Source organism: Phaenicophaeus curvirostris, chromosome 6 (assembly GCF_032191515.1).
Source record: "Phaenicophaeus curvirostris isolate KB17595 chromosome 6, BPBGC_Pcur_1.0, whole genome shotgun sequence".
NCBI classification, from domain to species: Eukaryota; Metazoa; Chordata; class Aves; order Cuculiformes; family Cuculidae; genus Phaenicophaeus; species Phaenicophaeus curvirostris.
In genome coordinates this window covers 17,715,599-17,731,389 of record NC_091397.1, presented here as the reverse complement: position 1 = coordinate 17,731,389, position 15,791 = coordinate 17,715,599, and the positions used below count along the sequence as shown (strand labels likewise).

General features: G+C 48.3%; 1 protein-coding gene across 1 annotated transcript; it reads right to left on the bottom strand.

Annotated features, from left to right (window-relative positions):
* Positions 1–4,440: 4,440 nt before the first annotated feature.
* LOC138721893 (patched domain-containing protein 3-like) lies at positions 4,441–14,978 on the bottom strand. Its single transcript, XM_069859454.1, has 4 exons — positions 14,259–14,978; positions 13,261–13,382; positions 11,405–11,550; positions 4,441–6,365 (listed from the first exon to the last, which is right to left on the bottom strand). The coding sequence occupies exons 1-4, from the start codon at positions 14,976–14,978 to the stop codon at positions 4,726–4,728; spliced, it is 2,628 nt and encodes an 875-aa protein (XP_069715555.1). The 3' UTR covers positions 4,441–4,725.
* Between the last annotated feature and the right edge of the window lie 813 nt (positions 14,979–15,791).

Sequence of the window (15,791 nt, the reverse complement as noted above, 5' to 3'; positions counted from 1 at the left end):
GACAGAAGCCTGGTTGGCCAAAGACACACAAACTGGGGCTTTCTAAGCTTCCCCTCAGAGAAGAGCCTAGGTGCAGCTGGATTTATCTGTAGTCCCAGATTTGTTCCATGATTTATGACTAAAGGATTACGTGATATGCATGTTAGCCACCAGTCAGAATTGAGCAGTAGGTAATTTATTTTAAGTGACAGATAAAAACAAGTTTGGGATTGCTGTCGATAGCTCACTGGGTTAGTGCTAAATGATTATAACCGGTTTATATATATGTGTATATATACACACACACAAAGGAAGCAACAATTGAAACTCAAATTAGTTATTTTCCTAGGGAACATCTGGCAGTCAGAGGCATGATATTTTTACCCAACAGGTGTCACTTCTTGCAGGGGTTGGGGGGCTGCGAGACAGACCCATCAACCCATCCGTAAGGTAAGGTGGGCATTTTTCCTCCTGAAATACTCTTTGGCGCCTCTTGATGGGGCAGGGCGAAGTCAATCTGCACGTGTTGACTGGGTCTTGGCGAGGCCTGCTGATCGCCAGGAGCAGGGATTTGGCAGTTCGCCACTGCTCTGGCGGGAAGCTCAGTGCATGCTTTCGGGAATGTTTCTGTGTTTAACTGAAGCAGCATCAGGCTGTGAGGCTGCTGCCTCACCCCAGGCATCCCTCAGCTGATCTGAGAGGCTGCCAGACAATGCATCTGTTTTACAAGAAGTCATTTGTTGGTCAAGTAGAACTGCTCCCTTTTGCAGAGTTTGGTATTTGCCATCCGTGAGGTCTTGCAAGTTTGTACCGCCACACTCCGTGACATGGAGGCTACGGGAGTGGCTTTGGTGAGAAGCTGCAGGAATCTGCCCCCGAGATTGATTGAGCCGGTGCCAGACTGCGTGAAGACAGACCCACTGCTCCCAAGGCCGAGCCCATCAGAAACAGTGATAGTGCCTGTGGGATAACAAAGAAGGGGCCGGGGGGAACCCAGCACAACAGCAATTGCAGCTGGAGAGAGGAGTAAGAATATGTGAAGGAAACATCCCTGCAGACAAGGTCAGGGATGAAGAGGCGTGGGAGGGGGTGCTCCAGGAACATGAGTGGAGATTTCCCTGCAGCCCTTGGAGGTTAACAGTGGAGCAGATATCTACCTGCAGCCCAGGGAGGATCCCATGCCAGAGCAGGTGGATGCCTGAAGGCTGTTAACCCTGTGGGAGGACCCGAGGAGAGAGGAGCCCACTCTGGAGCGGGTGTGCTGGCAGCACTTGTGACCCTGCAGGGGACCCACACTGGAGCAGTCTGTTCCTGAAGGACTGTGGAAACCTGTGGAAGGGACCCGTGCTGGAGCAGTTTGTGAAGAACTGCAGCCTGGGGGAAGGACTCACATTGGTGAAGCTCGTGGAGGACTGTCTCCTCTAGGAGGGACCCCACACTGGAGCAGAGGCAGAGCGTGAGCAGGCCTCCTCCTGAGGAAGGAGCAGCAGAGACAAGGTGTGATGAACTGACCAAGCCCTCATTCCCCTGTGCTGCTCGGGAGAAGAAGGTAGAGAAAACTGGGAGTAGAAGTCAAGCCCAGGAAGAAGAGAGGGCTGGGGGGAAGGTCTTTTAAGATTTGGTGTTATTTCTCAATACCCTACTCTGATTTGATTGGTAGTAAATTACATGAATTTTACCCAAGTAGAGTCTGTCTTACTCATGATGGTAATGGGTGATTTCTCCCTGTCCTTAAGTTGACTCACAAGCCTTTTATCCTATTTCTCTTTTCTGCCTGGCTGAGGGGGAGTGATACAGTGGCTTTGGTGGGCACCTGGCATTCAGCCAAGGGTAACCCACCACAACCAAAAAGGCAGCTTCCAAACATCAGTCGGATGGTGAGAATAACCTCAGTTCCCTCTAAGCACACAGCCTCATGCTGAAAGCAGGGCAGAGCTAGGTGCTTTGATGGACCATTTGCTTTTTAAATAGCTCTAAACTGGTCACAAGCACAGGGGCACATAAAATAAGAACCTTAAACTTGGGCACGATTCTGAATTTTCTGCATTCCCAAGACTGACTTATGTCAGAATTCTGTTATTAAGCTTAATACAATGAAAGTGAAAGGTGTGGCCTCCTGCTCCTTCTGGCTGCTTCCTACTGACGACCTGAGTCACAACAGTGACAACTGTCACAACAATCACAACAACTCTTGATGCCTTAAACTGACTGTGCAAACAGAGCAATCGAGCCATTGGCAGCTGTCTGGTCTCTTGATCTCCCTGGAAACCTTTCCTAGAAGCAAGCAGAGATATTTTTGCTTCTAAAAGGTGGCCAAAGAACAAGGCCAGAGGTGAAAGTATCCACTCATTCTACTTCCCTCAGAAGTAGCTTTCCATTCTCATTTTCTAAGAGCATGACTCCATTCCTTTTGTTTGGTATTTATTAAGATGCCTTCCTCTGGCATTGAGTGCATCATCTGCTCCTTTGGCAGCTTCATTGGTGCAGCAATACCTGTAACAATTGCCATAATAAAAGCACTAATACAGACATTGAAACATTTAATGGAAGAGGGGGGGAGCTCTGGTTCATGGAGTTGGATTTTTTGTTTTGTTTTTCTTAAATCTAGTTCTATGGTTGGTGACCTGTCCTGGAAATATATTTGATAAATAATATATATATATTAAATTACATATATATATTAAATCATATATATATATAAAAAAAATAGTGAGATTCAGTGATGTACCATATGGGCTGTAGTAGCACTGGGGTTTGACTTCCACCTCGGGAGCAGAATTCTTCTAAGACTGATAATAGCTTTCAGTCTTTGATTACTGTTTTAAGAACTGATTCTCCTTCTATGAACAAGACTGGCTTTTCAACTCTAGAGCATTGCAAGACCCGTACCTTTTTTTCACAAACATTTTCCCATAATTACAGTTACTTTCACAGCAGAATATTCAGCTGCCTTAGAGATGAAACAATGCACCCAGATTTTGAGTTTCTTTCCAGATAGAGAAGTTCTACAGAAAAACCTAAATGTGAAGGAAATGTAACATTCTTTGGAGACAGAAATTAGCAGGAAAGTTCAGGACACCTTTTGCAAACAATTTCATGTAAGAATTCTCAGGCTGTTGCAGGTAGAGATGGGGGCGGTAGGGAACTGGTGGGTTTGTTTGATTTCCACAGAGAGAAAAAGCCTATTGCTCTAGGACCTAGCAATTAAAGCAGATATGGAAAGACGCATCAGCAGAAGTGCAATTCTTAACATGTCTTAATGATGACTGTAGTTGTTACTCTTCAGAGTGTCTCTCTGAAGGATTTGCTTTCACTCATCACTGTGATTTCTGAGCAAGTAATATAAAGTAGTATTCATATATCCATAACAAACTTCCAGGTAAACTCCATGTGGTCTTTGGCACATTCCCCCTCCTCCCCCCTCCCTCCCTGAATCTGAGAGCGTGCACCAAATCAGATTTGAGAAGTTCTGGGGGTTGGTATTTATTTCCTTTTCTGTGGTAACTTGGTTAATAATGGCTTTTAGAGAGAAAGTTGCCAGTGTTCTTAGCTGAATGCATTTGTTCCATTCCAGATTCAGCCAATATTTAATAACTGGTCACAAAATTTCTTCTCAGCTGTCAATGATTTTATCTTGAGCTTTGTTACATAGCTTTCATAGTGACTTTAAATGAAAATAAATTTAATGCCTGTAGACTCCGATTCATTACTACAAAAATCAGTATTGCTTTCAGTTTGCCCAGGAAGTCTATTATTAATATCTGAATGATTTGGCTTCCTGTTCACTGTCCCCATAAACAGAAACATCATCAAGTATGTATTAATACGATTCTGCTCTGTTTATTTGGTCTCACACACATGGAACAGAGGCAGACCCTATTTTTGCCACACTCACTGCACCTCTCAGAAGAAACACTCCAAAGCTGCAGCTTTGGACTGAATGGTTTAATAACCCCTAAACCAATTTTTCCAAAATGACAAACGTCAGTCACTATCACTCATTTGATTTCCCACAGGTAGTTAGATCATTAAACTGAGGGCACATCATGTGCTGTCTTTCTATACAATGTCTTGTCCCTGCAGGATAAAAGATCACCTCATATAATCTTAGCTCTTTTTCAGTGGAAGCTCCTCTGCTCTATCAGAAAATGTGAGTCAGTTTGTCTTCCCTAAGGGTTTCTCATGCTGCATTAGGAGGTGAAGCAGAACTTGTCTCCTGAAGGTTTATGACTCCACGCAGCCAAAGGCAGTTCTGACCTCTTGCAATCTTGCTGTAAAACCTCCGAGTCTGAGCCTTCTTGGGTGAAAATTGTCTTCAGGCTCAGTGCTGGGCAGAGTTACAGCATCAAGATCAACAGGCAGGAAATGCAAAGCTGTGGGAGTTATTCTTCCCTCCTGCGTACAACGCCTGACACACTCGTAACCCAGGCCGTTAAGCTGGTGCAGTAGTCAGTGTTTATAAACAATGTTAATAATTTTAATACATTCAATAAACAAGTCATACAAAAAAATAATTAACAGCATTATCATATTATAGACAGGCACACACACAAATAAGAAAAGGAAAATCTATTCTGTGCATTTTCATTTCTTCTCTTATTTTTCTTGCCTGGGTTTTCTGAAGCCTTTGCTACCCTGTTGCATTTATTTTGCTGTCCTTCATGTTTTTAATTCCTTATATTCCCTGAATGTCAATGCATTCTATTTTACATACAATAAATATATGCTATTTCACATTTAACTTAGTCATGGACAGTCTTTATCATTTCTAAACCTAAGCTCTAGGTTTGTAGACTGGGTATTGTGGGGTGATCTGTCATTGGGTTTTGTACTGTGGGGTGATGTGCCAAAGTTCCCAAAAAAAGTTAAAAACACCGGAAGAAAAATAAGACCATGAAGAGCCCCAAACAAAATAACAAGGAACATGATCTTGAAAAATGTCCTGAAGATGTAGGCTTTTGCTGCAGCCAGGACAACTACTCCTAGTATAGTAGAAACTGCACCTTGTAGTACTGGGTAACCTAGCAGGGACAGAGCTTCAACTGACCTTTTGTTGCCTGATGACTCTCTGCTTGTAACAAAGGCATAGGAAATATGAGCAGAAAAATCAACTGAAAACCCTATACAAATGACCAGGTTGATCATGGATATGGAATCGAGATTGACCATCCAAAAGGTCATGAAACCAGCAACACCAACTATAACAGAAGCTATGGCAAATGTCACCCACAAGGAACACAACGGGTTGGGAATTAGCAACAGGGAGACGACGAGCATTGCCCCGGCAGCAATGACCACGTTCTGAATGGTGTTCTGCACAATCACCAGGTACTGATCGTAGTAGATGAAGGCAGGGTGGTACACCATTAGTGGAACACTGCACTGCCTGGCTGTCTCTCTTAACTGAGAGAGAAGATTCTTCTCATCAACGGCTGAGGTCACGTTCACTGTCTGGATGAAGAAACGCGAAGCTTCTATTTCATCCTCAGTCTTGTTAATGTCCAACTCAAAATTGGGAACAATTTGGAACAGCACAGGCAAGTTACTGATGAAGAGAGTCTTATTGAAGAAGAGAGTCTTATTTATCAAACCTATTTTGCCTAGTTGTGTGTATACTCTCAGCCATGACTCTGTGAGGTTCTTATCCACATAGGAAATGCCCTCTAAATTCTGCATGCAGTTCTCAATGCCAAGACGAACAGTCTCATTCCAGTAATCTACACTTTCTGTAATGATAACCATGACCCTGGGTCCATATTCTGAGAAGTATTTGTCGTTGTCATCATAGTATTTAACAACATAAGAGTCATCAATCGCCAGATTTCGAAGATCGATGCCTTCCCTAATCTGAGTACATCCGTAAATACTACCACCCAAGTACGCTCCGTACAGCAAGACCACAAGTAGCTTGACCCATTTATTTGTTAAGAAAGGGCCATAATACTTCCTAAAGAATATGCTCATTGGATGTTCACTTTCTGGCTGAGGTGACTGCCTAGAACAGTTGCCGACACAACAAGCATTATACAAGCAGGACTTGTCAGTCTCGTCTTCATCTACTCTCACAGGCATGCAAGTGAGCCAGTGTCGGTTTCCTTGCTCCCTTTTATAATTTAACACTATAATTGCCCCAAAGAAGGTCAGAGTATATATATAGCAGAAGACAAAAGCTGTGCCTGTGTAGAGGCAAAATGATCTCACGGATGGAAAAGGAGTCCAGGTGCCAATGAAGAAGGCCAAAACATCTGTGAGGGTGGTGATGGTCACAGAAAGGGCTGCTTCTGCGTAAGTCTCAGCCAGCAGAGATTTCACATCAGATTTATCTTTTTTTCTTAAACTTTGTTCCCAGGAAGCGATCATGATGAACATGTCATCAACACCAACTCCTGCAGGAGGAGAAAAAGAAAAATTAAAGCTGCATTGCAAATGGCAGCTTCCACTAACATCCAACAGTCATGCTGGATGAATCCCATTTAAGTCTGCATAACATTTCGAAAAGAAAGTTAGGCTACTGACATTGCTTTAGTGGTTAAACAGATACAAGTAAACAGATCCTTTGTGTGTAGCTGAATTTATTACATTTCAGAAACTCCTGGTGACCTTATGGGTTGTTGATCCCTCACCCTATGCTGCTGAGTGACTAAGCACACCTCGTCCATCTGAGAAGTGTGTTATATCCGCTGTCCAGGTAGATTACAAGTGAGGTGTGTGGATAGAGGAGTATGCAAAAATCAGATAGCTAAGCATAGCAGAATAGATGGAGTCACTATCTGCTGCCTGAACAGGCAATTGCCAGTAGACACGCAAAGATGAATCACACAGTGAGTGAAAATGTAATGCTGGATGGCAGAAAGCAGGCAGGCTTCAAGAGGAATTAATCTAATGTACTGATGTTTTGTTTGCTTTAGTAGAAGGAAGACAGAAGTTATGAACAACAACCTGAAGAGATTGGCTTAAAGCCCTTCCCCAAGCATACAAAAGGGTCGTTGTGACATTAAGAACATGTGCATTTGATGAGCAACAAAAGCAGATACTAAATGCGTTTGATTTATGCAGGAAACAAAGAAACTATGCATATCTTAAGGAGCACTTGCATTAGACATCTAGTAAAATTAGATAAGTTTAAAAGAATAGATGAAATCACTATCTGCTGCCTGAATAACCAATTGCCAGTAAGCACACAAAGATGAATTCTTTGCAAAACTGGGTAGATGTTTTCACAGAATCATAGAATTACCAGGTTGGAAAAGACCCATCAGATCATCGAGTCCAACCATTCCTATCAAACACTAAACCATGCCCCTCAGCACATCATCCACCCATCTTTTAAACACCTCCAGGGAAGGTGACTCAACCACCTCCCTGGGCAGCCTGTGCCGGTGCCCAATGATCCTTTCCGTGAAATATTTTTTTCTAATGTTCAGTCTCAACCTCCCCTGGTGGGACTTGAGGCTATTCCCTCTTGTCCTGTCCCCTGTCACTTGGGAGAAGAGGCCAGCTCCCTTTCCACAACATCTTGTCAGGTAGTTGTAGAGAGCAATAAGATCTCCTCTCAGCCTCCTCTTCTGCAGGCTAAACAACCCCAGCTTTCTAAGCTGCTCCTCATAAGGCCTGTTCTCCAGCCCCTTCACGAGCTTCGTTACTCTTCTCTGGACTCGCTCCAGAGCCTCAACATCCTTCTTGTAGCGAGGTGCCCAGAACTGAACACAGTATTCAAGGTGCAGCCTCACCAGTGCCAAGTACAGCAGAAGAATAACCTTCCTGGACCTGCTGGTCACGTCGTTTCTGATCCAAGTCAAGATGCCATTGGCCTTCTTGGCCACCTGGGCACACTGCTGGCTCATGGTCAGTCGGCTGTCAACCAACACCCCCAGGTCCTTCTCTTCCTGGCAGCTTTCCAGCCAGACTTCTCCTAGTCTATAGCACTGCCCAAGAGCAGGACCCAGGATTTGGTCTTGTTAAACCTCATGCCATTGGTCTCTGCCCAGAGGTCCAGCCTGTTCAGATCCCTTTGCAGAGCCTCCCGACCCTCCAGCAGATCGACACTTCCACCTAGCTTAGTGTCGTCCGCAAACTTGCTAAGGGTGCACTCAATGCCTTCATCCAGGTCATTGATAAAGACATTGAACAGGGCTGGACCCAGCACTGAGCCCTGGGGAACCCCACTTGTCACTGGCCTCCAGCTGGATTTCACACCATTTCCCACCACTCTCTGGGCCCGGCCATCCAACCAGTTTTCCACCCAGGAGAGTGTGCGCCTGTCCAGGCCAGAGGCTGACAGTTTCCGAAGCAGAACGCTGTGAGAAGCTGTGTCAAAGGCTTTACTGAAGTCCAGGAAGACCACATCCACAGCCTTTCCCTCATCCAGCAGCCGAGTCACTTTGTCATAGAAGGCTACCAGGTTAGTTTGGCAAGACCTGCCTTTTGTGAACCCATGTTGACTGGGCCTGATCACCCGGTTCTCCTGCATGTGCTTCTTGATAGCACTCAAGATCACCTGCTCCATCACTTTCCCTGGCAATGAGGTCAGACTGACAGGCCTGTAGTTCCCTGGGTCCTCCCTGCGACCCTTCTTGTAGATGGGCACAACATCAGCCAGCCTCCAGTCCAGTGGAACTTCCCCAGTCTTCCAGGACAGTTGGAAGATGATGGAAAGGGGTTTGGCCAGCACATCTGCCAGCTCCTTCAATACCCTTGGATGAATCCCATCCGGCCCCGTAGACTTGTGGGTGTCTAGTCGGGCTAGCAAGGCTCTGACCACCTCCTCTTGGATCATGGGAGCCTCATTTTGCTCCTCTGACTCCTGGGTTTGTACACAGAGGGAACAACTTTCTTTACAATTAAAGACTGAGGCAAAGAAGGCATTAAGTACCTCAGCCTTTTCCTCATCCCCTGTCACTGTTGTTCCTTCTGCATCCAATAGGGACTGTATATTCTCCCTAGTCCTCCTTTTATTGTTAATATATTTACAGAAAGATTTTATTATCTTTCACAGACTTGGTCAATCTGATTTCTAGTTGGGCCTTAGCCCTCCTGATTTTTTCCCTGCCTGATCTCACTTCCCTCCTGTAGTCAAAGGCAGTCAGGGAAAGCACTAGCATGGTGCTAAGTCAATGTCTCAAACAAAAAAAAATAGAAAATACACTTAAATTCCTAGTGATGTATGGAAAAGTTCTGAGAACTTCAAGGGGTGCGATCCATTCACAGCAAGTTTGGTAACTGAAGAAATAAACTGGAGATATACTAATTTAATTGGGTTTAGAATTACAGCAATCAATGAACAAAGCACTCCACTTCAGAAACAAACAAACAAGGACAGCACAAATTTAAAACAGTATAACTGGGTAAGTGGCAGAGAAAGATCTGGGTGGATGCAGGAAGGACAGGAAATGGAGAGTTAGATCACAAACACATAAGAAAAGTGTGATGTGCAGGAGATGGTTAGAATCCATTAGCAGGGAAGACATGGGCAGATGCTGGTCCAAGAACACAGGCAGATTAGTGGCAGGCAGCTGAAACTACTTTTACCTTTGCCTGTCTTCCCTGAACCTCACTCAGAAACCACACTCTGCATAGCAGGAACGGCTGAACATAATGGCTGACACAGACAAACCAAACTTGGAGTTAATTCTGCTATGTCTGGCTTTAAAAACACAGCCAACCAGAAAGTGCTAAAGTGCAGTTCCACCAGCCCTACTGAGCAAGACAGCATCCAGAAAAAAGGTGGACCAGGCAGGACTTATATTATCTCTTTGATATTAATCTGTTTGTGTACTTGAATATTCAACACAATGGAAGACAGAACGATAACACTCCTCTAATGAATAAAGTGCTGTTAAAAAATAATAATAAAACCAACTGTCTTCCACACATATAGAAGTACAAGGAACTGCAAAAGTTCTTGAGATAGTTAACTACTAGAAACAGTTTCCTGTTTAACTCTCAAGAAGTTCTTAAAAACATTTGCCAGGGGTGGTTTAGCCACATCCTGCCCTGCAGCGGGGAGGGTGACCTCTGGAGGTTTGCTCCAAGCCTCCCCTTCTAGGTGCTTTTCTTTAAAAAGCCACTTCTAGCATATCAGGATTGAGGAGCAATCTCAGTGCGCAGCCCTCCCATCCACACCTATTCCTTATAAGTGTGAAGGAAAGCAAGTACAAAATGCACTTGATATATGCAGGAAATAAAGAAATTACGCATATCCTAAGGAGCATCTGTATTAGACATCTAGTATGACACAGAGCCTCCATCAACTCGGAGTTCTACCTGCCTTCCTCAGCATGAGACTGAGGCCAAGACCAAGAAAACACCATGTGAATTTATCATAGAGGAGAGTAGACAAGGATTTTACAAGCAGTACTTCATCTGCAGCAACACCATCTCATGGTATTTGGAAAGCTCAGCACCAGCCGTCAAACAGTCTGCGCAGCTGTGAGGGAATGATACAAACTTCCCTGTGGGTTTGGGGGCCAAGGTTGTAGCAATGGTGCAGAACTAGATGAGACTGCTTGCTGTGTAGCCATTACACTGCAGAGGACACGTTACATCTTAACTAAATGAGACGGATTTCTTGTTTGGAATTACAGACAGTCCTGCCCATTGCTTGAGTCATATTCAGGCCAAATTTTATCTGACTAAAGACTACACTCTGAAAACAGGATACAAAACTTACGGTAACGCAATTCCCACATTTACCTCATAATATGAGGACTGCATTAAATCAGTTGTAGTGCAGCACAAGCTGCACACTGGACACGTGTTCCATGGTGCTGCTGTTGAGCTACCCTGAGGCTGACTAACAGCAGAGAAGTGGGAGCTCCATGTTCTGCAAAAGAGGCAGTCAAGGGGTGGATGGCTTCCAAGCACTCTTCACCTGCTTAAATTGCTGACAAATTCAGTGGTCCCAGAGAACAGTACTAACAATTTTGGCGTAGGCAGACTTATTCAGACATAATGAGATATGTAAATGCTGATAGAATGCCTGAGGAAAACAGCAGGGGATGGTAAATGCGTGTGCAGCGGCAGGTCCCTGTTGAGCTCACTTCAAGTATTAGAACTACTAGATCGATAAATGGTTAACCAGCATGGCTAAATCGCCAGGGACACCCAAGCAATGGCAGAGGTGCTAACCGTACCATCCTCTCATTTACAGTTCTCATGCCGCAGCAGTGGAACTAGAGCAGGCATTGATTTTTGGGAAAAGCTGCCCTCCCACCAGAGCCCAGCTCCAGTCCCAGTGTGCGTACACAGAGCTGAACGGCTCACCCACCTGCAGGAGCTCAGAGGAGGCTGCACCTCCAGATGTCTCCATCCCTCACTGCAGGTCACACCTGTGGATGATCTGATGCTCACACCAAAAAAAGATCATCAGGTTGTTTTAACTTTGCTTTAGTCTTCACATAACAATCAACTTGCTTTTTCTACTTACCCAGAATAAGAAATGGTGCGTTTGCTACAGTGACCACAAACGGCACTCCACAGAAAAGCATCAATCCAAAGCTGCTCAATACAGCTAAACCAGCAGAAACCACTCCACAGCATGCAAGCCAGATATTATTTCTTATACAGCTCAGTCTGAAAATTTTAAGGAATATCTTGGTTACACGTTAAATATTTCACCAAGGCATTTGGCATGACAAGTGGGCAGATACCAATGATGCCCCGTCTGTGAAAAGCACTCCCGAGGAAAGCAGCAAGCAGAGCTCCCAGGTGTCACCACTGAACATGAATAATATATGGAGGAGGTATATTGTGGCATATTGAGGCACGGACTCCAAGTGTTGATCGAAGACCTTTATTAAGCAAAAGTAATCCCTTTTATACCCCTGCCTCATTGACGCAGTGCTTTTCCACTTGCCCAAATAGCTCAGTTACACTTTCTTATTTTCCAACCTTGCAAAGTCTGTCTTTAGCACATTTATCTAGAGCTCTTAGCAACAACCAGGGTCCTGCAGTCTCCTCCCTTCCATATCTCATGGTCTCCTGCCTACCAAGGCAATAATATCTTTACTGGTTTTGGTTAACAAATCACCACCTGGCCCCACAGTATATATAACTACTGGCCAGTTATATACATTGAAGATGTGTACAGATCTTTGCATCAATAACAAAAGAGCTGGCAAGAGGAGGATACGTACGCATTACCAATGTGAGGCCAGATCTAGAGGGACCCCAAAAGATGAAGAATTCTTAGAAGCTCTTCCTGTTACAAGGGTTCTTGCTGTAGCATCAGTGTAGTATGCAAAGCAGTAATATTTTCCGATCAGTAATATTTTCCAGGCTATAGAACAATTCTGAACTTGACAATCTCTCACTTCCAAGGCAAGAAGCATGCGTTAATGGAACTGCCCTTGATTTGTCTGTACTCACAAACCACTGGACATGGGACAGCCGATATCCAGAAACTGTATAGCCTAATGGGAATGATGTTGGATTTACATCCACTAAACCAATAAAAGCCCACCCTCAGAGCAGAACCTTACTTCTCAAGCACAGCACAAAAATACTCCTGTACGGTCATCAAACGTACAATGGTTCATCTTCCACCAGTATAAGGAAAGGGCAGGCCAAGTGCTCTGCGGGAGCAGGTAAGGCTCCGACTCTATGAGAAAGCAGAGCACCTAAAGCCATCCTTAGACTTGCAGCAAGCTCTGAAGGTAGCACTCAGTCATGTTTGCCTTAACCAAGCAGCTGGCAAACACAAGGTGCAAACAGTTCCTAATATGGTGTACTCCCCCCTCCCTCCTCTGCTTCCTTCCCTTTTGCAACTGATCCTCACAAAGAATTACTGCCTTGGGGCAGGAGGAGGGTAGAAGCTACCAATAAAGCAGAACCCCTTCATAACTAAAAGCATTTACTTTGGCACACTGTTTTTCAGTGCCGAAGCCACAGCCCCTCAGACCTCTTCACAAGACAAAGAGCTGGGGCTTAAGTTGTTTAGATATTTCCAAAATCATCAGCAGCAAAAAGGATTCTTATGAGTCCGGGACTACAGAAAGGACTGATGGCTTCAGAGAGCAGACACACGGATACCAGCACTTGAGCTGCACACGTGTGAATGGAGCACGTGTTCAGGTATTCGCCTGGTGCTTGTCACAAACCCCACTGAAGCAGCTGGGAAAAGCACACGAGGAGAGAATCAGCAAAGAAACTGATGTGGCCTCGTAAGACACAGTCTGCGGCTTCAAGAAGGACTTCCCCTGACAAGCGCAGAAACCAGCTCAGGCAAGGTCAAGCAGAGCGGAGGTCCCTTCTCATCCACCCATAGCTTAGGAGACACGTTACCTTAGGCAGGAGACGATTGAAAACGTTATGGTCAAGAAATAGGTTACGGAGAAGAGTGGGATCACACTCTTGGCATTCTTATCAAATTCCTCTTGTCGGGACAGCGAGGTAAAGTAGGACACCTGTGGTTAAAGCAACAGGGAAAGGAGAGATGAGGCACTTCCACTCTTTCCCAAGGAAAGGCGAAGAGTAAAAGATGAAGCATTTCCACCCTTTTCCAAGGAAAGATGAAGCGCTCCCACCTTTTCCCAAGCAAAGCTGAGGCTGCTCTGCTCTTTCCCAAGGAAAGATGAAGAGTAAAAGGTGAACTCTTTTCCAAGCACGGAGTATAGGTCGACATGCTCTTTCCCAAGAAAAGGTGAAGCACGTCTGCCCTTTCCCAAGCAAAGATGAGGCGCCTCCGCTCTTTTTCCCAAGGAAAGGTGAAGAGTAAAAGCCAAGGTGCCTCCGCTCTTTCCCAAGGAGAGATGAAGCACTCCCACCTTTTCCCAAGGAAAGCCATGGCACCTCTACTCTTTCCCAAGGAAAGATGAAGAGATGAAGACCTCCACCCTTTCCCAAGGAAAGATGAAGCGCTCCCACCGTCTCCCAAGCAAAGCTGAGGCGCCTCGGCTCTTTCCCAGGGAAAGGTGAAGAGTAAAAGGTGAACTCTTTTCCAAGCACAGAGTAAAAGTCGACGTGCTCTTTCCCAAGAATAGGTGAAGCATGTCTGCTCTTTCCCAAGCAAAGATGAGGCGCCTTCGCTCTTTTTTCCAAGAAAAGGTGAAGAGTAAAAGCCAAGGTGCCTCTGCTCTTTCCCAAGGAAAGATGAAGAGATGAAGACCTCCACCCTTTCCCAAGGAAAGATGAAGCGCTCCCACCTTCTCCCAAGCAAAGATGAAGCAGCTCCGCTCTTTCCCAGGGAAAGATGAGGAGCAGAAGCCGAAGGGCCTCCGCCCTTCCCCAGGAAAAGCCGCAGAGGAGAAGCCGAAGCGCCCCGGGCTCGCCCCCGGCGTCACCTGCAGGGAGCCGAGCCGCAGCGCCGCCAGCTCGGCCGGGACGTCCCGCACGAAGCTCCGCAGCCACCGCCGGCTCTCGGCCGCCGCGGGGCCGTCCTCCCGCAGGTGATAGAGCAGCTTCAGCGCCCGCGCCGCCAGCACCCGCCCGCCCGCGCCCGCGCGCACGCCGCCCAGCGCGGCGCCCAGGAACTCGCGGCCGCGCCAGGGGAACGCGAGGCTCTCCAGGGCGGCCGCGTCGCCCAGCAGCGGCAGCACCGGGTTGGCGAGGGCGCAGGCGCCGCCGCGGCGGGCGCAGAGCCGCTCGTAGCCGCGGGCGCGCACGGCCGCGTCCAGGCGCAGCGCGTCCCGCCGCGCCGCCGGGGCCAGCACCGAGCCCCCCGCCGGGGCCACGGCCACGAGCGCGGCGTAGGCGCCCTCGTCGGGCAGCCGCGGCGCGGAGAAGCGCTCCGAGGCGTCGGCGGGGAAGCGCCGCCGCACGAAGGCGCGCTCGGCCTTGGCGGGGCCCCGCGCCGGCGTGAACTGCGCCTCGACGTCGCTCGCCTGGCGCCGCGGCAGCTGCAGGAACCCGGCGCCCAGCCCGGCCGACAGCAGCAGCGGCGCCAGCGCGAAGGGCCAGGGCCGCGCGGCCACCGAGCCGCCCAGCGCCTCGAAGAGCCGCCGCAGCGGCCGCTCCGCGCAGTCGGGGGCGCGGCGGCAGCGGCGTCGCGGCGGCTCCGCCATCGGGAACGCGCGGCCGCTCCCCCGGGCCGCCCTCCGCCCGCCGCCGCCCCGCGCTCTTGAGCCGCGCGGCCGGGGCCGCTCCCCGCTCCGCCTCGCAGGGCGGGGCCGGGCGGAGCCGTCGCGGGGTGCCGGCGGGGGTCGAGCCCGGGCGGAGCGGGGTCGGGGGAGCCGCGGGGCGGGGGCGGGCGGCGCTTTAGCCGCGAGCGCGGCGCGGAAAGGGCCGCGGGCGGCCCCGAGGCCGAACGCGACCCGAGGGGCCGGGGAGACCGAGCTTCGTGCGGGGACGGGGACGGGCAGCGGCTCCCCGGCTCCCCGTGCGGCCCGGAGCTCGCGGCCGAGCGCTGCGGTTGAGGGGCGGCACGTGCCTGGCTGGGGAGGATCCCGCTCCGCAGCCTTTTGTGCCCGAAAGCTCCTTCTCTGCTCGCCTCGCTCCCGCTTTCCTTCGCTTGGAGCGGGATCCGTCCCCTCCGAGGGCTGTGCCTCCTGCTCCTTTTTGCCGGCAGCGGCTCGTGTTGAAGGGGCCGCTCTCCTCACTGGTGCGGAGACGGGGCTGTCCCGGTCGGTCTCTGTGTTCCTCCGTCTCGCAAACATTTACCGGGCCCGATCCGAACAGTTGTGTGGAGTCACAGAGTAATCGGGGCTGGCAAGCCGGTTTACGGGACGGGGCGGTGGGAGCTGGAGGAGGGAAAGAAGAACCTCTCTCAGACGGGGTTTAGCGATGGCAGCGGGCAAACCGCAAGAAGCCCGCGGTGCGGCCGAGCCTTGAGCAGTGACGGTGGTGGAAAACATCTAACCAGCTCCCCGGAGCCCGGC